Source organism: Poecilia reticulata, linkage group LG1, assembly GCF_000633615.1.
Source record: "Poecilia reticulata strain Guanapo linkage group LG1, Guppy_female_1.0+MT, whole genome shotgun sequence".
Lineage (NCBI taxonomy): Eukaryota > Metazoa > Chordata > Actinopteri > Cyprinodontiformes > Poeciliidae > Poecilia > Poecilia reticulata.
This window is the reverse complement of record NC_024331.1, coordinates 4,351,825-4,375,130: the sequence shown is the minus strand read 5'-3', so window position 1 is coordinate 4,375,130 and position 23,306 is coordinate 4,351,825. Positions and strand designations below refer to the sequence as shown.

At 38.6% G+C, this 23,306-nt stretch overlaps 3 protein-coding genes across 3 annotated transcripts in view; 2 read left to right on the top strand and 1 right to left on the bottom strand.

Annotated features, from left to right (window-relative positions):
• The window catches only part of LOC103480680 (E3 ubiquitin/ISG15 ligase TRIM25-like), a 12,898-nt gene extending 7,787 nt beyond the window's left edge, over positions 1–5,111 (top strand). The window contains exons 7-9 of the mRNA XM_008435830.2: positions 996–1,067; positions 1,177–1,254; positions 4,418–5,111. Of these exons, the coding sequence (XP_008434052.1) occupies positions 996–1,067; positions 1,177–1,254; positions 4,418–4,983 (716 nt within the window). The 3' untranslated portion in view covers positions 4,984–5,111. The remainder of the gene's footprint in view (positions 1–995; positions 1,068–1,176; positions 1,255–4,417) is intronic.
• Positions 5,112–7,401: 2,290 nt separating this feature from the next.
• On the top strand, positions 7,402–20,307 carry man2b1 (mannosidase, alpha, class 2B, member 1). The gene is made up of 23 exons (XM_008435940.1): positions 7,402–7,515; positions 7,779–7,881; positions 9,221–9,394; positions 9,474–9,667; positions 9,992–10,124; positions 10,230–10,375; positions 11,212–11,411; positions 11,501–11,621; positions 11,735–11,813; positions 13,102–13,211; positions 13,329–13,436; positions 13,652–13,768; positions 13,869–14,051; positions 14,151–14,248; positions 14,363–14,483; positions 15,424–15,542; positions 15,652–15,753; positions 15,841–15,928; positions 16,023–16,103; positions 16,675–16,899; positions 17,002–17,151; positions 17,308–17,410; positions 18,769–20,307. Exons 1-23 carry the CDS (start codon positions 7,408–7,410, stop codon positions 18,870–18,872), a joined length of 2,967 nt encoding a protein of 988 aa, XP_008434162.1. The 5' UTR covers positions 7,402–7,407; the 3' UTR covers positions 18,873–20,307.
• A 728-nt stretch (positions 20,308–21,035) lies between these two features.
• Positions 21,036–23,306, bottom strand: part of gpr108 (G protein-coupled receptor 108) — a 16,290-nt gene continuing 14,019 nt past the window's right edge. The window contains exon 18 of the mRNA XM_008436021.2: positions 21,036–22,533. Coding sequence (XP_008434243.1) covers positions 22,446–22,533 — 88 coding nt within the window. The 3' untranslated portion in view covers positions 21,036–22,445. The remainder of the gene's footprint in view (positions 22,534–23,306) is intronic.

The window sequence follows — 23,306 nt, the reverse complement described above, 5'->3', positions numbered from 1 at the left end:
TTGTTGGACTTTTATTTAAGTGATATTTTCCTTCAAGATACATTTACCTAACGCTAGAATAAATGCGATGTACATTATGCAGCAAAATAAATTAGAAGACATATATCCATTATGGAGATGACAGATTTTGGACAGGCGATGTGCCCCTATTGCATAAGCAATACTGAAGAATGACTAATATCATTAACAATACAGGAAAGAAGCTTTTTAGTTATCTTGCTTTGCTAGCAAAGTCGTTAGCTAGCAGCTAGCTTGTAGCACAACAACAACTGCCTAATGTCTGTATGATAAAAACACTGAATCAATAGATAACAGTTTCTCCTCACCTGGCTGCCTCCTCCCGCTCAGTAGTTCTTCAGAGAAAGGCAGACGCAGAGGCCTGTCAGTGTCTGTTGTATTTCATTACCTCTCTGCTTAAACCGCTACTACATGCTGAAGCAGAAACGATTTCCGTCATCTGACAAGTAGCAAGTCTACTCCACTTTATTCACCAAACACGTTTTTTTTTTAATTCACCAAAAACTGTTCTGTAATCTGGAACGTTCACTACGTTGAGCTCCAGTTAGCCGCTTTATCTCACTGCGGAGAGGCAACTGCGTCATGCGTCACGGGCAAAAGGTCAAAGATAAGAAGGTGACTGGAGGGCTTATTATGTTGTACAAAAAAAACCCCAACAAAAAAACAAATAATTTTAGCACATGTTATTATGTGAGGTCTTAGAAAATAATACCAAATAAAAATAAAATAAATTTACCAAAAGGGCACTTTGGGGCCAGGAGCAAAAKGGGCAGGTGCTCAAGTAAGAGTAAAATTACTAAGTAAAAGTAAAAACGTACAGCCATATGTCATGTGATATAGGCCACAAATTATATTATATTCATAACGGTCTTAAAAAATCTTGAATTTGAGTTGGTGAAGTCAACATAAATGTGTGTAGATAGTTGATATTTTTGATTTTTTAAAATAAATGCTTTCGTCTTTGTCATGTTGGGAAGGTGGCCAGAGTAACCGAGTGGGGAACTCCAAACCTCAGCGATCCCAATCTGTGGGGCAACAAAACAGCAGGGGTAAGTTGAAGATTAAGATGTGTAATTCTTTCTGAGATAAAAATTCCTTTACAAACACTTTTATTACATTCATCTCTGCTTTTGTTGGTTTTTATATCAACTTTTACAGCTGTTCCAGTTCCGTTTCCTCTGTCCACATTGTGCCTGCAGCTTCCTGATCAGAGGATGAGGGCAGCTTTACTCAGATGTAAGGACTTTATTTGAATAAAGTGAATAAGCTCGGTTCATGCTCACCAGTGTTGTGGTCAAGACCACCTAACCCGAGACAAGACCAAGACCAGAGTGTATTGAGACCAAGACGAGACCAAGTCAAGACCAAGACCAGCACCCTGAGCTACATGATACGATAAAATGTGAAATATGATCAAAATTACTTCTCAAATTGATCTAAAAGATCCATATTCCCATAAAAACACTTAGATATTAAATACTTAATAAATTCTACCAATATTAAAAGCAGAACAAACTCTTTGTTCTGTTTTGGTTCCATCTCTGTGCTACAATCCGCAGTGGTCTCGTGCCAACCCTAAAAAGATAACAAAACCATTAAACATAGCACCATTCTCTTTCTGCACCATTAAACATAGCAATTCAGGCAATGCCCTGACGGTAAATAACGCTCAACTATGAACACTGACCAAGGAGCAACAAGCAAGAAGTAACCAABCACAAGGCGCACACCGTGACTGTTCTCACCCTCTCTCCCACTACATGAAACCAGGCAGTCTGACACCATGGTAGACATTACAGCTGTCACTTTGAATGAAAACAATGAAATAGTAATGTGCATGCTCTACATGCTCTTTCGTTTTTGTGTTTTGTTTATTTGTTAATTAAAAAAATATCAATGTACATAATTAAATAAAATCATCATAGCTACTGCAGTGTACGCAGAACATTACAATAACAAAGAGTGGTGTTCTGTCAGGTCAGCATACGCTGTCAGATCGCCATACGGCTATATCTGTCAGACACGTCTTTACCATATAATTTTATTTAATCAGCAACATAGAATCGTGACATAGATCATCATATACTTTCTTATCCTGACTTAGCAGTTAAGTAGGTTAATGAGTTTTACACGGGCGTGTGTTGTAGTTGACTGCAGCTCCATCCAGACCTTGCTTTAAATACACTTTGAAACCACGACAATGCATGTATAGTTATCATTGAACAATTTAATGACTTATTTTCATCATAACTTGTTGCGTAGGGTGAACTGACAACTCCTCTGATGGTCGGACTTATTAATGCGCATGTGCAGACATGATACTCACTGCATGTATGCTATTTTGACAGCGTATGGTAATCTGATAGAACAACAACTCTCAGTGACACTCCAGTCCTATCTAATAAGTAAAAAGCCGTGCAGATAAATCGGACTGTTCTTGAATGTCACATCACTATATTGCAGACTTTTGGACACAGCGTTGTCCCATATTTGCGACAAGTCAGTCAACACCTCCGCACAATAATTCAGGGCAGTGAGTGGCTTTTTTTTCCATCACAAATGCTTATGTGTCTCTGTACAGCTAGTTTTGCTAACATCACGTCAACGGAGCTTACCTTCTTTGAGCTACTTTTCTAAGTGACGAAAAAGTTAGACGTAGTCCCCACCGTCTGTGAAACGAAGCGCTGCTGAGTTAGCTGTGGCCATCGGATTTCTTATGATTTATGCTGTTCTATTACTGACGATTAGACAGACATTTTCTGCCGCTCAGAGGAAACCACTGCGCATGTCYTGGAGCACCGCGTGCGAGTGAAAGGTGGAGAGGGGGAGCAACAGAAACACGTAATTGCTTGGTTTTTAATTGGTGCGTTTTGCATCCACTGAAAACAAAGATGTTAACAAATAAACTGGACAGTATGCTGTACGTTTAGTGATATTTTCACAGTCAATTGTTTTTGTCTGCCGTTTGAGAGGAAAATGGAAATCCTCATCAGGAAATTAATCGGAACCGTTTCCTGACTCTCTCCTCTTCATTTTTCCATCTCATCCCTCTCTCCATTTGTTCTTTTATTTACCACATAATGAGAATCTTGGTGGGAAATCAGACAGCCCTCGTCTAGCCTGCCCTCAATAATGAAGGACAATCATGATGTATTTATGACATTCTGGTTCATCATTAAGACTGGTGCCACTACCTGTTCCAGCAGACAAGATGTCAGTGTAGCGGCACCTTGTCAGGCTTTAATAATTAACGTGGCGGAGGACGAAGGCAGAGCGAGCCTTTTGTCCCGTAGTGTCAAAACGTCCTCCGAAATACTGGACAACTTTTCACATCTTAGCCTGGCACTGTCCTTTACAACTCGGGAACAACGCAATAAGCCGGGTGGGGGGGGGATGAGAGCTAAGTGAAGAGCCAACACAAACTATCGTTATTTTCTAAGTAAAACACTGAAAAGTGTGGCGTGCTTTTTTTTAAATGTAGTCTGCCAAATACAGTGCATTAGTTGGTTCATTTTACAGATTTTTGGTCGTATCGCTATACAAGCTTTGCACATGTTGAGACTGAAATTTGTCTTTGCAAAATGGCTACTTTAGCTTTCAATTGGGACAAAAAGCAACAAATATTTCTGTATTTTTCTTCTGCTTCACAACTATGTGAATATGTTGGATCTGTCTCATAAAATCCTGCTTGCAAAATGTATTTTATTCACTTCATATTTGACAAAGGAAATGCAGACATACATGAGGTTTTTTACTGTTAAAGCTCAAATTTATAAAATAACAAAATTTGTGCTAAATAGTTCCAGTAAATAAATCCCGTCCGGCTTCTGTCGTTTCCAAATGGAAATGTTTAAATTAAGACTTGAATGCCTTTTTTTTTCAATTTAAGGACATTTACATTCCTCTAATCTGCTAATTTGCTAATCTCAGAGCTAATTTTTAGCTTAGTGCTATAGCACCTTTTGCTAACTTTGAAAACATTTTGCGCACTTAGCTTCTCCTACATTTATTTTTCAGGATAAATTAAAAAACCTAATTTACTTGACTGTTTTGTAAACTTCAGTTAGTTTTGTTTTTAGCTAGCTGTGCCAAAGACATGATAATAGGTAGTGCTGGAGCACAGTCTGCTCATTTTCCTCTGGACCAAAAGATGCCTTTCCGAAATGTTTTTTTCTTTTTTGAACAGTGGCTAGTATGTAGCCCAGTGGAACAATTTCTGGATTTCAAAGTCTATATTAAACCACATTTCCATAACTGAACCTGATATGACTGCCTGTAATAAATCTCTCAGTGCTAAGTTTCCGTCTGCCGCATTAGCTCATCTTTCTCCACCTGAACACCTACCCCTCAAAATGCCTGTATTTAACCGTTATCTCGCTTTCCTCTCTGCTGTCCTCAGTTTCGTGTCGTCTCTCTTTGGACGCCAACACAGCCTACCCGAGTCTGCTTCTCCTGGAGGAGCCTCAGGGCGCCCACTGTGGCGAGGACACCCAGCCCTATCCGCCCCATCCGCATCGCTTTGATTCAATAGCTCAGGTCTTGTGCAGGGAGGGCCTGTTTGGCGCCGCCAGCTACTGGGAGGTGGAGTGGCGGGGAGGAGGATGGGTCGACATTGGGGTCACGTCGCTGTCAATCGGACGCAAAGGCGGCGGAAAGCCCTGCCTGCTCGGCCGTAACGAGTACTCCTGGCGGCTGCGGTGCACGCATACAGGCTACTCGGCGTGGCACGACAACCGCAAGACCACGGTGGCTGCCCCGCCCTGCCAGCGGATCGGGGTTCTGCTGGAGAGACAGAAAGGGTCCTTGTCTTTCTACAGCATGTCGGACACAGTGGTACTCCTCCACACCTTTCAGTGCCAGTTCTCCGAACCACTGTACCCGGCTTTCCGCTTTGATCTGGACTCCACCCTGCTCATCTGCCCACACCCAGGAGCTAATGCTAATGCTAATGCTAGCAGGATCTAAAGGTCATTATGTAACAGTGATGATCTGCCGCAGAAAAACACGAAGGAAATATGGCCGAAACAAATTATTTTAATTGAATGGAATGCCTGTTTCTGATTTTAATATTTAAAATCAGAAACCTGCTCAGAAGAGAATATATATTTAATATATTAAATATATTTAAAATGCATTTTAAATATATTCAAAATATATTTTAAATATATATCTAAAATATATTTTAAAATATATATTTTATACATATATTTAACATATTATTTTATATTTAAATATATCGTTAAAATAGGAAACATCATTATTGTTTTAACGCAAATGCAGCCAAAGATTTGTAACTGCTGTTAGCCAGTTGTAGATGTTAGCGGAGACAGTTGAGAGCGACTCCGAGAACAGAAGTGAAAAATTTGAGGAGAGAATTCAACAATTAAAAGACAAAGTAAAGGGCTATAATCCCATTTTAGACTTTAAATCATAGAGAAAGCAGCGACACCCAGACGTGGCATTCTTTTTACAGTATGCGAAAGCAGAAGAGACTAAAAGCAACTGGAACAACCTGAGTTTACCAAAGAGGAAGAGAAACACAATGACTACCAGCATTTCTTCCAAAGAATGTAAATAACCTGTTTTTCTTTCTGCCGTGTACAGTCGAACTTTAAAGAAAATAAACAGGTTAATGTGGAAAACGTGAATGTTGTGTCAGATAATTTTTTATGTTGACCACTAAAACATGCTGTTTATAAAGACAAGAAGTCTATCTATGCTTATCAACAATATGCTACCTGTAAGAAAATATGAATTTGTTTTCATGAAAGCAAAGTGGCTTTATTCGGGATTTGAACTGAGAAAACCCCAAAAAATTACCCAGAATGCAACTGACCTTGGTTGCCAGGAATGTTTGCTTTTTTCCCTTTTGTTTCAAATATCCTTACTTACCCAAATCATTCAGTTGCTTCAAAAAAATAGTAAAGTGCATTTCATCAAGCTAGAAGCTAACGACAGACATGTTAAATTTAACTTCCCAAAATGTCTATACAAGCATTTTATATATGCATTACAAATAAATACTTGTAATATGGAAATTAAATTAAGTGTCTCGATGGCCCATTGGAAAGAAGGAATGAAGAAAGAAAAGAAACAAGACATATTGATCCTAAAAGGAATCAGAGAAAGGAAATGAAAATGTGGGTATGCTATTACGTTGTGTAGAAAATATCATTTTGATTATTTCAATTTTTCTTAAATAACTGGCCTGAACTTTCTTATGTCTTATTACAACGCTGAAAGGGTTTAAACATAAACACACTGGTGGCTCATCAGTTCATTGTGTGGCGTGTCAATTGAGTTGAGCAACTTACACAACATTCTTGTTTCAACTATCAGCTGTAGGGATAAAGAACAATGTCTCTGTCGCTGATGGGAACAGAGACATTGTTCTTTATCAGCTCAGTCCAATTTCTGTATTATAGCTACTGGTGCTGCAGCACGTACCACTGTAGAAGAATAAAGCCTTAGCCTTCATAATAAATCTTCTTAAATGAGCACTTCCTATTCCGTCTATTTGGACAAATGTTAGGTATCCCTTTAACATATCTTAAGACAGGCTTTAGCCTATTTCTGCTCATCATGAAAACCTCAACCAGTACAAAGTCACCTCTTTTGTTTTGACTACATTTAAAGAAAGATGACTGTTACAACAAGAACCCTTATCAGACGCCTGACAAAATGCCTACTCAAGCACTAAGGAGCAGCAAAGCATGTGACATAGTGGTTAGTTATACATTTTTATAGTGCTTGCTTGAACAGCTGCAGTAACAAACTTATCCAAACTATTGCAGTTGACTTGTTTTCAATGAAATTGTGCTAAAGAAGATTAGGACCACTGCAGAAAAAGACAAAAAATAATTCTGACTTTAATAGTTTTTGAACCATCACATAGTTCAAAAATATAACAATATTACTTGAAATGCATAAAGTAAGCACATTTGTATGAGGTATAATATGCTTTATAATCCTGCTGTTTTGTTTGGTAATTTCTGCCACTTGCTGCAGTAGTTTGATTTGCTGGWACTGTTTGAGTTATTTTTTTTAATCKAAGGAGTACTCTGATTGGATCATGGCACGAAATGGTGTTTGTTACAGAACCTTGATCCAAAACCACCAATAGTTAAATTTTTGTAAAGGAGAGTAGACGAAATAAAATAGCAGCATATGTTGTTTTTCACCTTACAACCTACTTTAACATTGATTTTAATAAATAATTTTTAAAAAGCAACTCAAAGACAGGTTTTTTTTCTGACGTTGAAGTGTATGCTCTGCCTGACAGTCTGCACTGAGGGTTAAATCTGCCCGCMGCACTTCCCATGTGRAATCCAGCCACGTGACCAAAGCTCATATAAACATATGTCATATGATGTTGTGGTAGTTTTCAACATGGCGGCCAGGTGCCACTTTGTGGCTGCTTTGCTGTTGCTCTTCAGCGGGGTTTTAAGTTTTCCTGTCGGCCAGGAGAAAAGAGACGCCACCACCTGCGGATACCAGGTTCGTTATTACGGTTTTTGTACGCTTTTACAGTCTGAGGGGTTGTTTGTTTGTTTTTTGTTAACCTGCGAGCTAAAGGSTCTGAAACCTTTTCTTTCACTTTCACTCATCCTTATTTTCTGAGCTGTCTGTGTGTGTAAGGGAATTTGTTTTTATTGTCATTTTAAAATGGGGTTTATTCGAGTTTGGCAGCWCAACCGGTGCGCTGATACTTCCGGTTGTGGAACGCCATTTGGGTTGATGTAGTGTGTTTGTGTGTCCAGTCATGTCATGCTACCAAGCCCACCATGCTGAATGTCCACCTGGTTCCTCACACACACGAYGACGTGGGCTGGCTAAAGACCGTGGACCAGTACTTCTATGGAGGTCRGTCCCGAACCAAAACCCAAACAACCTTAACTTTCAAAAATACTCTCACATTTATTGACCCTAAATGTTTACATAAAAATAATGACCATTTCATTAGGCCACAGGAATTAAAGATGTAAAAATAGTTTTGTGCTCTTAATTTTCCCCCTTCTTTTTAATTAGCTCTTACTAACTTAACTATTATGGAGGACCAAAACTGACATAATAAGAAATAAAAGCATAAATATATATTTAGTTTTTTCTTGTCCTTACACATGAGTTTCTGTCAAGAAATTTATACATTTTCTTTTTCATTTCCCCTAAACAGTTCTACTGGCCAATAGTAGAGGAGTGGGATATAGAAAACAGCTCTCCTCATTAACATAAAGATGCACACAGATAAGCAGAAAAGGCAGAAGCAATAAAAGGGCAAGCAGAAAAGGGAGAAGCCCTAAAAGGAGAAGCAGAAAAAGGAGGAGGCAATGACAAAAGGAGGGCTTGTATAAGGAAAAGACAAAACAAAATATCTACTTTTCTTGACAAAAACGCATGTTTAGGGGAAATGAAAAAGAAAATGTATGCATTTCTTGACTAATGTGTAAGGACAAGAAAAAAGTAAATATATATTTATGCTTTTATTTCCTATGTCAGTTTTGGTCCTCCATAACTATACTGTGTACTGCTGGAAAAAACATCAATTTACATTTTTAAACTTGGACATGGAAGCGCAACAGATTTTTTAATTTTTTTTATTTTTTTGTAACATTAGATTGCACCTGATAAAATACACATTGACTTTTWTGTGTGTGTGTGTGATGACCAATTTGGCTAAATTTGTAAATTACAAGTAAAACCTGAAGTCGGTTGTGTATTTTAATATGTATCTCACTTATATTTTCACACATAATGCATTTGTTTTGATGTTTCTGGACTATTCTGTCCTGTGTTTTTTGTCAACACATTTTTACTAGACAAAAAAAGATTTTTTTTAAATAGTTTTATGACAGSTGTATGACCAGATCACATGTCCCGTCACTTCTGTGTCCGGTTCAGATCTCTTCGTCTTTCCTTAGTGTATTGCTTGGATCCTTAGATTTTTTTTATCAGAAATTATATTAAATCTTCAGTGAATAAGTTGTCTCTAAACATTTAAGTAAAACTCTTGAAGAACAGTTTTTTGTCAGAACAGCTCCAAAAGAATTCTGTGATCAATAACAAGTAATCATCAGCTAAAATGGCTAAGCTATCATTTATCAGCATAAATCAATATGTCTACTCTCGGTGCTGAAGTTCTCTGGGTCACGACCTCCAGGGTCCTGAACAATCTGACTTCTGCTGTTTACTCGTTTATGTGAAGATCGTAACAACATCCAACACGCCGGCGTTCAGTACATCCTGGACTCGGTGGTGGATCAGCTGCTGAAGAACCCAGACAGACGGTTCATYTACGTGGAGACGGGCTTCTTCTACCGCTGGTGGAAGCAGCAGAGCTCCAGCATGCAGCAGACGGTCAAGCAGCTGGTAAACCAAGGTACACCGCYCGGTGCTGTGTGCTCGCATCAACGGCGAGAGCGTGTAAGCTCATCCTGACCCAACTCTTGCTCCTCCAGGTCGGCTGGAGTTTGTAAATGGTGGCTGGTGTATGAGCGACGAAGCCACGACGCACTACAGCGCCGTCATCGACCAGATGACCATCGGCCTGAGGTTTCTGAACGAGACCTTTGGGATCTGTGGTCGTCCCCGGGTCGCCTGGCACATTGACCCGTTTGGCCACGCCCGCGAACACGCCTCTCTTTTTGCACAGGTAGCTTTAGCTCATCAGAACTGCTACAGAATGAAGCTTTAATCCATATTTTGTGAATAAATGCCTTTAATATTAATCACACTCCATGCTGGAGTTTACTCTCCATCTTTATTTGCACACTCCTGGGTGGGTTTTTTTTTTTCTTTACATTCACCGGTGAGCCAGGGTTTGGTTTTAGTTTATGTTTATTTTTATTCTTTTTGGAGAAACGCCTCGCTGCTCAGGTGGAGATGGTGTCACGCACTTTAAGATCCAAACATGGTGCAGGTAAAAACGGCTTTTACTGTGAGATTCAATCGAAGCACTGAGGTATTTGTCCTCCAGATGGGATACGACGGCTTCTTCTTTGGTCGCCTGGACTACCAGGACCGGGCTCGCAGGATGAATGCGAAGGAGCAGGAGCTCCTGTGGAGAGCCTCAGACAGCCTCACACCACCCCTGGCCGACCTCTTCACTGGTAAAAAACAAAGACAAATCTCCTCCGCCATGCTTCATAACATGAGAATGCTGCTGAAGCAGAGTGTTTTTTTTTTTTTTGTGTTTTTTTTTCTTCTCCATTCAGGAATCCTTCCCAATGGGTACAACCCTCCAGAGGGGTTCTGCTGGGACCAGCTGTGTACCGACTCACCAATCAGAGACGATCCCGACCTTGAAGATTATAACGTTGATGATGTTGTCCAGCGCTTCCTTCACGCTGCCAAGACTCAGGTCTGTTGAGACGGGTTTCTCCTCAATGGTTGAATTTTACAGCTGCATAAAAAATTTWATTCATTTTACTTTATCTGTTAAGCAGACACTAAGCTAGTTTTGTAAATGCAATACATATGAAATCAGGTTTGAGATAACGGCTTCTTGTTTTGAAGACATTAATAAGTAAACCTCTGGCATATTCTTTCTCTTTCTGAGAGGTGTGGGAAAAGAAAAAAAGGGATGTGAGTAGAGGGAGAGAAAGAAAGGCACATGAGTCCGTAGACGTCTGCAGAAAGATGGGAAAAATTGAATAAAACCAGAGAAATCACTGTTTCTAAAAAAAATTTAAAAGATCAGAACCATAAAAAAGTGCTCATGACGTTTTGGGAAAATGTTATTTTAATGTTGAAATTTTATAACTAAAAAGTCTTTATACTTTTATTTTTCTACCCTACCTCAGAAAACATCAACCCTTTCCAAAAAGAGAATAACCTGATTTTCTTTATATACAAACAAGCAGGTTTTTTTCTAACCTAGCGACAAACCCATTCTTGTGTGCATGGAAGCGTTCAGTACCATTCTGTATGAAATGTTTCGCATTTCTATGATATTATTTGTCAAAATTACTAGGCTCATACTTGCGGTGAAAAACGTTAACGGACAACTTTCCAGCAACTGTTGTTCAAAAAGAGCTAAACCGTTAACTGTTGATTTTAAAAAACCAAAAAGCTAAAAATGTATGATTCTTTCACATTTGTAACTCTTTAATATTGCCAACAGAATTGCTGTATTTTCTCCACATTTGTTCCTGTTTGCACAAATCATTCTTTTTTTTTTTTGTTTTCCCTTCTAAGGCATTGGTGTACAAGACCAACCACATCATTATGACCATGGGCTCAGACTTCCAGTACGAGAACGCCAACTTGTGGTACAAGAACCTGGACAAGCTGATCCGCTACGTCAACGACCAGCAGGGCAACGGCAGCAACGTCAACGTCCTCTATTCCACTCCATCCTGCTACCTGCAGGAGCTTCACAAAACTAACCTCACCTGGTGCAGCCCACTTCCGGAGCTCAAACTTGAAGCCTGACATTCGGTTCATATGAACGATCATATCATCCGCATTTCTCTTCTTCATCAAGGCCTCTGAAGACGGACGATTTCTTTCCCTACGCGGACAGCGCTCATAGCTTCTGGACGGGATATTTCACAAGCCGACCGGCGCTGAAACGCTACGAGAGGATCTGCAACAGCAACCTGCAGGCAACTACGGCTCACTTACTTCTCTGTTTTTTGGGGGGGGGGGGTTTATCACTTTTTCAGATTTATAGTTGGATGTATTTTTCTTTATTTCCCTACTTTTTCTTATTTGACAGTCTTGTAACCAGCTGGAGGTTCTGGGAGGTCCAGTTTCCAGGAAGGGGCTGTTTGGACAGGGAGACAGTGAGACTTTGAGTGAGTGTTTTTTTTGTTCAGTTTATTGGTGGAAGGTTCTTGCGTTCAAACCTTTTTATTGAATATCTCCTATTACAGAAAGTTTCCAGTTTCTGTATTGTTGGCTCTACAGGCTTTTCAGAACTACACTGTACTGTCAAAATGATAAGTGGTAGAAAGTTGAGCAAATTTCTAAAAGCTGCTTGTATTCTATTTGCTGAAGTAACAACAAAAACATCCCTGACAGGGCCGGATTTATAAGCATGTGGGTCCCTGGGCTGGAGCTGGCTTTGGTGCCTTTTCTACTAAAGAAAAATTCTTCTAGTAATGCAGATTACAATATGATTAATAGGTAGACCTATACGTGAGTGGGGGTGCATGGTATTAGATAGTATCTATCTATTTATGAAAAATTCAAAAATATTTATGTAAAACTCATAGGACTACTTCTGGTGACTTGGATAAAGTACAGTGTTTGCAAAACATGCATTCATTAATAAGTAAGTAATAATAAAAAGTTTGTGGTAGCCCCCAAAGAATCGGCGCTCTGGGCTACTGCCTCTGTCTGATGTCCTAACAGCAGGAAATGCATTTCTCTTAGAGTTGGTCAGTCACAATAACAAATTTTACTGGACGATAAATTGTCGCCGAAGTTATTGTGATAAACAATAACATCCTTGTTTGGAGTTAATTTTCAAATAACATAAAGGTAATGGCATAATAATGGTTTATTGATCTCAAAGATAAATAAACTTTTAATTTCTAATCATTTAACACTGAAACAGCAAGACATTTTAAATATCCAAAATAAATGAGCAAAACAACAGAAATGACAAATAAAATGAAGGATGAAGGTTTGTAAACAAAATTGTCCTTCAACAGAAGGAGCTGGTTGAGACCAAAACACCAGACTGAAGACTTCTGTCATTAAGGTTTTGGTAGAAAGAGAGAAAATCATGCAAATAGAAATGATTGAACTTGTTTTAATTTATCATGCGATAAATTAATTTACTGATTATTGTGAGTGGCTTATGACAAGTTCTTCCATCACTTTTAGCACCTGATGGTCTACATGTAGTTTTTGTTAGAGTTGTGGTTGTTTTTTTTTAACCATCATTAATAAACAGGATGATTGGTGTGCTTTAAAGAATATAGTGTTTTGTCAAACTATTCACAACCTTCTATCTTCACCTTCTACTGGTGTTGGTGCATCTAGAGATGCTAAAATGCATCAAATACTAGCTGTATACATACTTCTTTTTTTGTATTTCTGCATGACTTTTGATAAAGTCTGTGTACTTGTTTGCAGGGAAAGCGATGGCTGTGGCTCAGCACCATGATGCAGTGTCAGGAACAGAGAAGCAACATGTTGCTGACGACTACGCCAAGAGGCTAGCCAAAGGCTGGCAACACTGCCAGGTACATGAGGGATGATGATCATGTTTCACCTGCTTTGGTCTCTCTTATCATTTTATGCTGAATAAAACATGCATTCTTTATGTTTTTTTTTTTTTTTCACTAACTGACCTCGTCCAGGTTTTGGTCAGCAACAGTTTGGCTTCCCTCACTGGCTCCTCTGCTGAGAGAATCTACTGTGATTACCTCAACGTCAGTGTGTGTCCTCTAACGGAGTCCAGCAGCAAGGTGAACACACACACACACACACACACACACTCATATGATTCATTGTAAACCTGAATCTAGTAATAGCCGTTTCTTACCAGTAATAATTTTTCTTAAAAACCCCAATCCATATAATCTGAACTATCATCTTTTAATATAAGATTTTAACTGAGTAAAGCTGCATTGATTCTGTTATTAGAAGCTCAGTGTATTTGTGTTTTGCCGCTCTGGTCCAGTTCTCACTCAGTGTGTACAACCCTCTGGGTCGGTCCGTCACCTGGCCCGTCAGGCTGCCGGTCAACGGGACGGCCTATGCCGTCACAGACGCTCAAGGAAAACCCGTGGACTGTCAGGTTTGTCAGTCTGTTGCTTCCAAACCCTTCGTTAGAAGAAAACCTCAAAGTCTGCCACCCTATGACTTCTTCTTTGTGTGTTTTTATTTCCTTTTTGAAGGTGCTTCCTGTGTCCAGAGCCACACAGGAAGTGAGGAGGAGCCGCGGCTTCGCCAGGAACGAGCTGGTGTTCCAGGTCCGAGCTCCTCCTCTGGGTTACAGCAGCTACTCTGTGTCCCTGCTGCAGGACGGGCCGCCATCATCCTCATCTCAGCACCAGGCGCCCACCAGCATCCAAAATGAGGTGCATGTTCAGAAAGATGAATCTGAGTCCATCACGCTTAGAAATGAGCATAATGAAATCAAACTGACTAGTGACCGTTTCTTATACAATGTGCTTCAGTTCCTTCAAGTCACCTTTGACCCCGACACTGGTCTTTTGTCCGGTCTCAGCAACCTGAAAACCAAACAGACCATAAAGCTTTCACAAAACTTCTACTGGTTGGTGTTTCTTCCAAAACAAAAACAAAATGTGTTTAAATTCAGGTTTTTGCCTCCTGTTTTCAAATGATAAATGATTAAAAAAAAAAAAACGTGTGTGTTTGGGTGTTTTAGGTACAATGCCAGCAACGGCAACAACGTCGAGAGTCTGCAGACCTCTGGGGCCTACATCTTCAGACCCAACTCCTCCACACCTGTCATGGTCAGCAGTAAGGCTAGAGTGGAGATCTTTCAGGTAGCGCTACATTTACTTTTAACCTCATATTTATGTATTTAAACTCACAGGCTTCTAACTTTCACACGATTGATTTCAAGGTGTCCGCACATCCACGTATCTAAAATTAAGGCCTTAAAATGTCTTAAATTCCCAAACAAAATGTAAACTAGTCTTAAATGTGGTAATCACAGGTATTAAATTTTGTCATTGTTGTATATTCCATGTATTTTTTATTTTTTTTCGTCATTGGACTTTTCTATTTGGTAAAAGCTTCAGTCATGCGCAGACAGAAGCTGCTAACACGACCTTACCTGCCAGTTGGCTAGTAAGCTGACTTAGGCTTAAAAATACAAACTGTTTTTCATACCAGATCTGATTTTAATCTATTTTTTTTTTTACACAAAAGAAATTACAAATGACCAAAAATATTTTCATGAAATGCCTTTTATTCCAGTTTTCTGAGTTGAATAACAGAATCTACCATTTCCTCCCTGATAGTTTTCCATGCTTTTTTTTTTACTTTATTTTGTACATTTCTACTGGTTTTATATTTCATTCATAATATTCTTTAAAATGTCTTTAAAAGCCTTTAAATTTGAGTTGATGAAACCTGCAGAAACACAGCATAAAGAAGTGGAAAACTGCACAGAATAACTACATTTAGTCATATTTTCAAATGTATTTATCTGAAGTAATAATTATTGTTGCTGAACAAATACTGTAGAAAAATGGTAAAGCTAAAAATCCTGACGATGCAGAGAGTTTTGAGGATTTTTAAACACTTTTAATTGGAGTTTATCATGACGACATTAAATCAGAATCGGATAGCAGCGCTAAATTTATCATGATAAACGATATGACAAATCCCTGCACACTAGATTGTAGGACACTTTGTAGAATTATAAAATAGATTCTAAAAAAAATGTTTTCCAAAAATTCTGTAACATTGTGTGAACAGAACTCGGTGGTGCAGGAGGTGCGGCAGTGGTTCACTCCCTGGGTGTCTCAGGTGGTCCGACTCTACGCCGACAGCAAAGCCGTGGAGCTGGAGTGGACGGTCGGACCGGTGCCGGTCAGGTGAGAGCCAAATATTTCTGAGTTGGGAAAATAATCGGTAGTATGTGAATGTTTTAGACACGCTGTTTTTAATGTGGTCTGTGAATGTTTAAATCTGTTCATCGGTTAGTGATGAGCAGGGGAAGGAAGTGATCACTCGTCTGGACACCAGCATTAAAACTGCAGAGTTTTTCTACACCGACTCAAACGGCAGAGAAGTTCTTCAGAGAAAGTAAGAAAATGTTTTTTAGATATCACAATGTATAAAAAACAAATGATAGAAAACATTAGATGAGTATTTTGGATTGGTTTCCAACAGGAAAGACTTCCGTCCCACATGGCAGCTCAAGAAAACGGAACCCATTGCTGGAAATTATTACCCCATCAACTCTCGAGCCTTTATAAAGGTCTTAATTACTCTCTTCTTTTGCTTATCACTTTCTTAATGTTTTTTTTATTTCCTGCAATTCTACAAACATTTTAGTGTATGTTTGTATTCAGGATGACACTGACCAACTCACAGTGGTGACAGATCGCTCACAGGGAGGAGCGAGCATGTACAACGGCTCTCTGGAGATCATGGTACGGCATATTTACACTTTGAATCTGCTTAAAACAAGCAGTAAGCACCAATACTGAGGTTTCAAAAAATGCTGTTCCGCTCCTTCAATGGGTCCAAACATTAAAACAGGAAATAAATGTTAAATGTACAGGGGGCTAACTACAACACATTGTATGAAATTAAATTTTTTCTATGGCAATTATCAGTTTTTTTTTTCTTTTTCTTCAACTAATAATGGCGGTTGAGGTTCTAAAATGCCTGTTAGTCATGTAGTTATTGGCTAAATCAAAAAATTAGTCTGACTACTTTGTTGTGGAAGCCATCTTAAGCATTCAGTATGCTGATGTGAGGAAATCTTCAACGGCGCAGACTGAGCATTTGCAAAGTGTAGCATGAGAGTATGTTGTGTTGTCATGTTAATTAATTGCATAAAAATAGCTAAAATAGAAATTAGCAGTGACTGAGTTTTGTGTTTTCATGTTTTTACTGTCATAACTTCCATTATTTGGAATCAGGTTCCTTGTCATCCCTGCTTTGTTTGGCTAACAGTAATGCTACATGTTTAATGAGACCACAAAACTTCCTCTGCAGCTCCACCGCCGGCTGCTGCATGACGACTACCGCGGCGTCGGTGAAGCCCTCAATGAGTGGTCCGGGCTCTTCCCCGACGGCCTGGTGGTCCGCGGTCGCCTCCTCCTCTCCCTGGAGCCGCCTGCTACTGCCGCAGACACACACCGCCCCCTGGCGCAGCAAGTGGTATCGCAACCGCTGCTGTCGTTCACCAAGGGAGACCTGAACCCGAACACACGACTGGAGGTACGGTTTAACACGCCGCACCTCTGACAGATTAATAACAACTACCAAATGAGGTTTGAGACAAGAATTGAGGCAAATTGGATTTTTTTTTTTTGTTTTTAGTTTTCAGGCCTTCAAGCATCGCTGCCCTCTGCTGTCCACCTCCTGACACTGAGTCAGTGGGACCAGCAGTCCGTCCTGCTCAGGCTGGAGCATCAGTTCCAGAGCTGGGAGAGCAAAACCAGCTCCCAACCCGTCACAGTCAACCTTCAGGTCGGACATTACGAACTCATGACGCCCCTTAGAGAAATATTTCACCAATTCTCTTTCGAACAACTTTTAAGTTTAAAAATAGTGAATTGAATGTCCTTAAACATGCCTTTTAAATGATTTTCTGTCCTTTTATTTATTTATTTTTTTTGTGTGCAGAAGCTGTTTTCCACTCTGGATGTTCTGGGTGTTTCTGAGCTGAACCTTTCAGCCAATCAGTGGAAAGATGAGATGAAGCGTTTTGATTGGTCTCCTGAAAAAGGTACATGACATTCTAACAGGTGTCAAATTAGCTGGGGGTAGTACATAACATCTCAAGTTTACATTATAGAAGGTGCAGAATGTCAAATTATAGTAAATAAATACTAATTTATGAAATATTTAAATCTGTCATTCATTTATTAAAACTAGAAATACAAAATTATTTCATAAATATAGAATAATCATACGTTCCTCACTTAAGAATATAGATTTTTGTGTGATTAACTCAATATAATTATTTCATGTTCCTTTGCTGAAGCATTTGTTACGACTCTGAGGTTAATATTTCACTGGAAGTGTGGAAGCAACTTGAGTATATAGATTTAATACAAACTCTTTGAGTGGCTCCAGACTCTCTATCTGAAATGTCTCCAAGTGGTTGAAGCTGCCACAGACTTCAGACAGCAACACATTAGAGCCAGAGTTACTCATTCAGATTGTATTCAATAAATTACAACAACTTTATCGTTCTTGAAGTTATTTCTGCACTTTCTAGCTCACGTTGATCTCAGTGGTAAATTTGATGTGCCGTTTGAAGCAGCCAATCAGACGTCTTTGCAAGCTGCTCTAGACCCGCCCACTTAGTTTGATGGGCTGCAGTTGACAGTTTGACTTGGTTTTCTTCAACACAATAAACATGATCTATTTAATCATTATTTAAAAAAATAAAATCAATACATCTAATTGAGGAACATAATTAAATGTAATATGTTTAATAAATCATTTGTGTAATTATTTCACGTTTTAATAAATGACCGGCACTTAAATATTTCATAAACCAAAAAGAATTATTCAGATAATTATTATATCATTAAAAATTAGATTAAGCTGCAGTCCATATGCTCATACTTTAGTTTTATACTTTTAGTTGCTGATTACATGTAGCAGTAATATCCATCTTTTTGGGATAATAATGTGTTTGTAAGTCTTAGTTTCTACTCAAACATTTAGCAGGAGATCAGCTAACGGCTCCTACTCAGCCAAATGTTTGGGGGGTTCACATCGTCTGCCTGGCCGCTGCCAACTTGGGGTCGTGCAGCTCAGAGCAAACTGAGCAGAGGATGAACAGGAAGTACCTGTCACTCTGCAGCGGCGGTAATCGCTGCTCTCTCCAATCAGAACAACGCCCCCAGGCTCTAATTAAACTGGAATATAATAAGCCATAAATTTGTCTTGGTGTTTCACAGCAGGGTGGTTCAATAAAGACTCGTTTTATTTTTGTGGCGTTCTCTGCTTGGGGAGGGACCGTTTTACTACAGGCTGCTTGTTTGATGCTAATAAGGTGTAAAGTAGGCTGAACTACATCTTACATACTTTTAGTTACACGCTCTAATAATTAAACATTTTTTTTCTTGGCAGAAGAGAAACCTCTGCTGAAGACGTTTGAGGATCCATCTGTGTGGGAGATCACCCTGAGGCCCATGGAGATCAGAACATTTTTACTCAGGGTCACATTTAAATGACCAATCATGTCCATCGAAATGGTGGACAAATGTCCCTCTGTTCCTAACTGAGGACTCCTCAAATATCTCTTAAATCTGAAAGGGATTGGAAAATGATTTTCATTTGTGCCTGTCTTCTTACGGCCTCCACTAGTGACAGGCGTTAAATCACACAATTTTTAAGTTTTAGCTGAAGACGTCTTCAGATGCTGCTGTAACCGTTTTATTTTTCAGAAAAGCAATCACCCAAATTTCAGCTGATTTAAAGACAACTCTGCAGGAGCTGAAATAAAGTAACAAAAAAAGGTAGAATGTCAAATAATTGCAGTCATTTTAAAAGTTAGACCAGTCAGTCAGGTTGAATGACGAGCTTTAGGTTTGGACCTAAAGTTTCCAGGCAGAAGGTCTGATTGGCTGTAACATACAGCTGGAGCCACATGAATAAACCTGAAACGATGACTTTATTATAACTAAAACTTACTGCTGAACAGCCCATAGTACTTCCCATCATATTTGACAATATAAACAATATTTTATATAATTCACACTAAAGGGTTTTTCAGTTTACATTCACTTAGTATTACCAAATTGTCTTCACAGTACTTTTTTTTAATCCACCTGTAATATTCCTGCAGTACAATGCTGTTCCTCTTACCGCCCCCTTGTGGTAGCAGCGAAACATTACAAGCAGATGGCTTTAAACGGAAGGCAATATTTATTTTGAACACTTTGAAGCAGCAAGCAGGAATGATGTCATTCTTTTCTCTATGAATGACGCTGGTCATAACCGGTACTCACACATGATGCCTCTTATTAAAAATAAAATGAACCTTTTAAGACCTTTAAATCTTTCCAACTTGGAACGGTGACTGTATTTCTGTAAAGTTAACTTCTGCTGCAAAGTGCTTTTTTGTCTTCACTGTATTATGCTGCACTGTTTAAAACCCACTTTTTACAATTTTATTTTTTTTTTGCAAATATTGAAATGGGCACTTTGTTCATCTAATCAGCTTCAGTTTAAGCTGCAGATATGAGAGTTTAGAGGGCAAAACGTTGTGATTATCTGTAGGTTCCATCAGTGGCACAAATGCCAAATCCATTAATGGTTTGGACTAAAACTGGAGCTGTGATGAGGAATGTTTTGGGTAAAAGGACAATCTATACATAGATTCAAGCAAAAATATTTTTAAATTATTCTTTAAGTTAGAATTTATTTTCAGGAATTATCCATAAGTGGATAAAAATCTTAATTTTGTCTGCACTGTGAAATTTCTGAACCATCTGCACATTTATAAACAATTTGAAGATGTAGATACATGATTATTTCCATGTCTGTAGAAACGATTGTTACCAACTGGTGCCAAATTTTACTGACCAATATGTGCAATATTTTGTTTTACTCATGTATGTACATGTTTTTACAGCTCAACATCTTATAAAATTCTGGTCATTTGCATCTGTTATCATTCTTGCTTCAAAAGACAAGTTTTTCTAGAATTTTTTTTTTTTTTTTTATCAAATCTGACTTCAAAGAAAGCTTCCAAGTTTGTTTTTTTTTTATAAAATTGTTTCAAGTCAATTTTTTTGACATGAAACAGATTTTCAAAAGCTGAAAATTTGGAAGTTTCCTAGGTTTCCAAAATTTAAAATTTTACACTTCTAAGAAATTTTTTTTTTTGAAAGGTTTGACAAAAAATAGTTTGAGACAAAAACTATCAAAATGTTTCTGAAAAAATTGAGGAAAAAAAAGCTAATTTAAACTTCTCAAGCTTCAATTTTTTTTCTAAAAAATTTGAAGAAACTAAAATTTTGACACCTTACCTGCCTGGCAGTTTGACAGATTTCTAAGTTTTGAGAATTCCTGAAACTTTTTAGATTGTATGGTGGGGAGGATGGAAATGAGGCCAACCTTAATTGAGTCAGTTGCATTTCCATTAACCTTAATACTTCACAAATTGGAATTATGAAAATGACCATTTTGAAAACACATTTTCTGATAAGTGTCTGTGAAATTGCATTTTTTTTTTATCGACACCATCAGAATACCGACTCAGTTTGTGCACATTTGTAGTGTGTGCATCTTGTCAAACATTTTCAACTCCAGAGCTTTTTATTCAAATTGTTGACTTTATAACCAAACACTGTTATAAAGTCACTGTTCACCCAGAGCAGCAACCAGAGAGCTTTCAAAAAACTCCAACTTTATTGTGGCAATTCTTACATCCATTAACCTTCTGTAGCAATTAAAAAAAAGACTTCTTTATCCGACTCCTGTTAATGTGTACGGACTGTTTACCTGTGGACTCCCGGCAGGTGGAGACGGACTGCCTGTGTGGAAACACTGCAGATCCAGGAGTGAACCAGGAATGACTGGTTAAATCTCAGTCGCACTTTTCATGTGATTGGGGTCCAATTCAAGGAATTAAAAAAAAAAAAAAAAAAGATTCAAAAATCTCACTGAAACTGATCCATCCTGAAACACTGTGCAGTTCATAAAGTGTAATCTGTCTCTTGTATGAACAGTCATATTTACAAATCACCTTTTAATGAATGATCTTCTACCCTGTCCGGCTGCTTAAGTCAACTGGAATTAATCAAAGTCTACACATCAAGACCAAAAAAGGGTTAAAAACCAAAAGTGGGTAAAGTGGACTCAGCTGGCCACAGCTCTGGTCACTTTAGAGCCTGATTTAAACGTACTGTCACTTTAATTAAAGGTCCTCAAGTCAATATGGTGGAATAAGCAGGTTATTGTCAACCACTAAAGCACTAAATTACAGCAGCACTCCAAAATGACACACTGGGAGGAAACGCCTCGTCCTCCAACACACACAATGATACTGGTAAACATTTCAATATGCAAAAAACAGCAACGTACTGAAACCAAACAAATTAAATTAAAAAAAAGAAAAAAAAGTTATCCTGCTGTTGATTATTCCAACCTAAAAATCAATGAGCAAAACATGAACGGTGCAGTGTGATTGGTGGGAAACGAAGCGCTGTTTCCTCTATGATAACATCGATTTTTCCTTTTTTTTTTTTTTTTTTTTTTTCACCTGAGAATGGGCTATTGCATCCAAAGGAGGAAAATCTAGATTTTTGTCATATTACGTTGGTTCCCATTTTACAGAAAAAAAAAAAAAAAAGAAAGATGCAGCCTGCAGGATGCAGGAGTACCGTTTTTAAATAGCCGATATAAACACACCCAAGTCTTTGTCTAAAATAATAATAATAATAATAATATCAATAATAAGCTTTGGAGAAAAACAGAGAAGAAAAAAAAAAAGAATTTCAGAGCTCTGTTCCATTTCCCCACCCGTCCAGAAAAAAAAAAAAAACCCCTTGTGGAGCTCTTCAGGTTTTGGGTGGAGCACCCCCAAAGAAAATGGACAACCTCCGTCATGTTAGCCATCTTTTTTTTTTTGTTGTTTTTTATGTTTTGCATAGCCAGACAGTGGGCATGAGCTTTGCAACCACTTGAAGAGTTTTGAACAGAGAGCCGTCAGTGGAAGTGGTGGGGGGGGGGAGGTCTTGGTCCATATGAGCCCCCACCCCGACCCGGGGCTGGTCCCTCCCAACCACGCAGCCTCCTGCTCACAGAGCGGGCTCTTTCTGGCACTCGCGTCCGTTAGACGTCTTCTTAACTTTGGAGATTCCCTCCAGAGCGCCCGACTCGGTCACTCTGCACACACAGACAAAACAAAAACCTAAATAAAATGGAGAAGAATCCTTCATATCAGACTGGGATCATTTTAAATGCAAAACAAATGAATAAAACTAGGAGTGCACCGATCCTCTTTTTTGACTTCCGATACCGATATCTGAGGGTTGGTGTCAGCTGATACAGAAAAACAAGGCTGAACAAACTTCTATTGAACTGCTAAACTTGTTTGTTTGAGATAAGAGACTTTCTTTAACCTTTTTACAGGGCTTAAAGTAAAAAAAATCCTGAGCCTGAAACTTAGTTATGATAGAAATTAACTATACCATTGCTATTGTCACAGTTTAATAAAAAGTGTCTTTGAATAGTGCAAACAATTGCTTCTAACAAGCTAAACACTCAAACTTAAATAAGACTTCAGTACATTTCAACTCAAAACAAAATGTAAAATGTCTGTACCCTAAAGGTTTGACTTACAGGCAACAATCCCTCAACATTAAATAAGAGCCTTTCAGTCAATGTTTTAGCAAGTAATTTAGAACATGCAACATTACCAACTAMATCAGTTTCTCAACCTTTTTCGGGCCAGCGCCCCCATCCCATATCCAGATCCCTCACCGACCCCCAATAAAGAATTTGCAGGCTACTTTGCACTAACTATTATTTTATTATTAATATTACTTTCACTATTGTAGATGTTTTGATTTTTATGCTTGTTTCTGTATTTATCATCAAGATAATTTTCCAGAGAACAAAAAAGTCATGGGAATAGAAATTATTTTCACAGGTGTCTA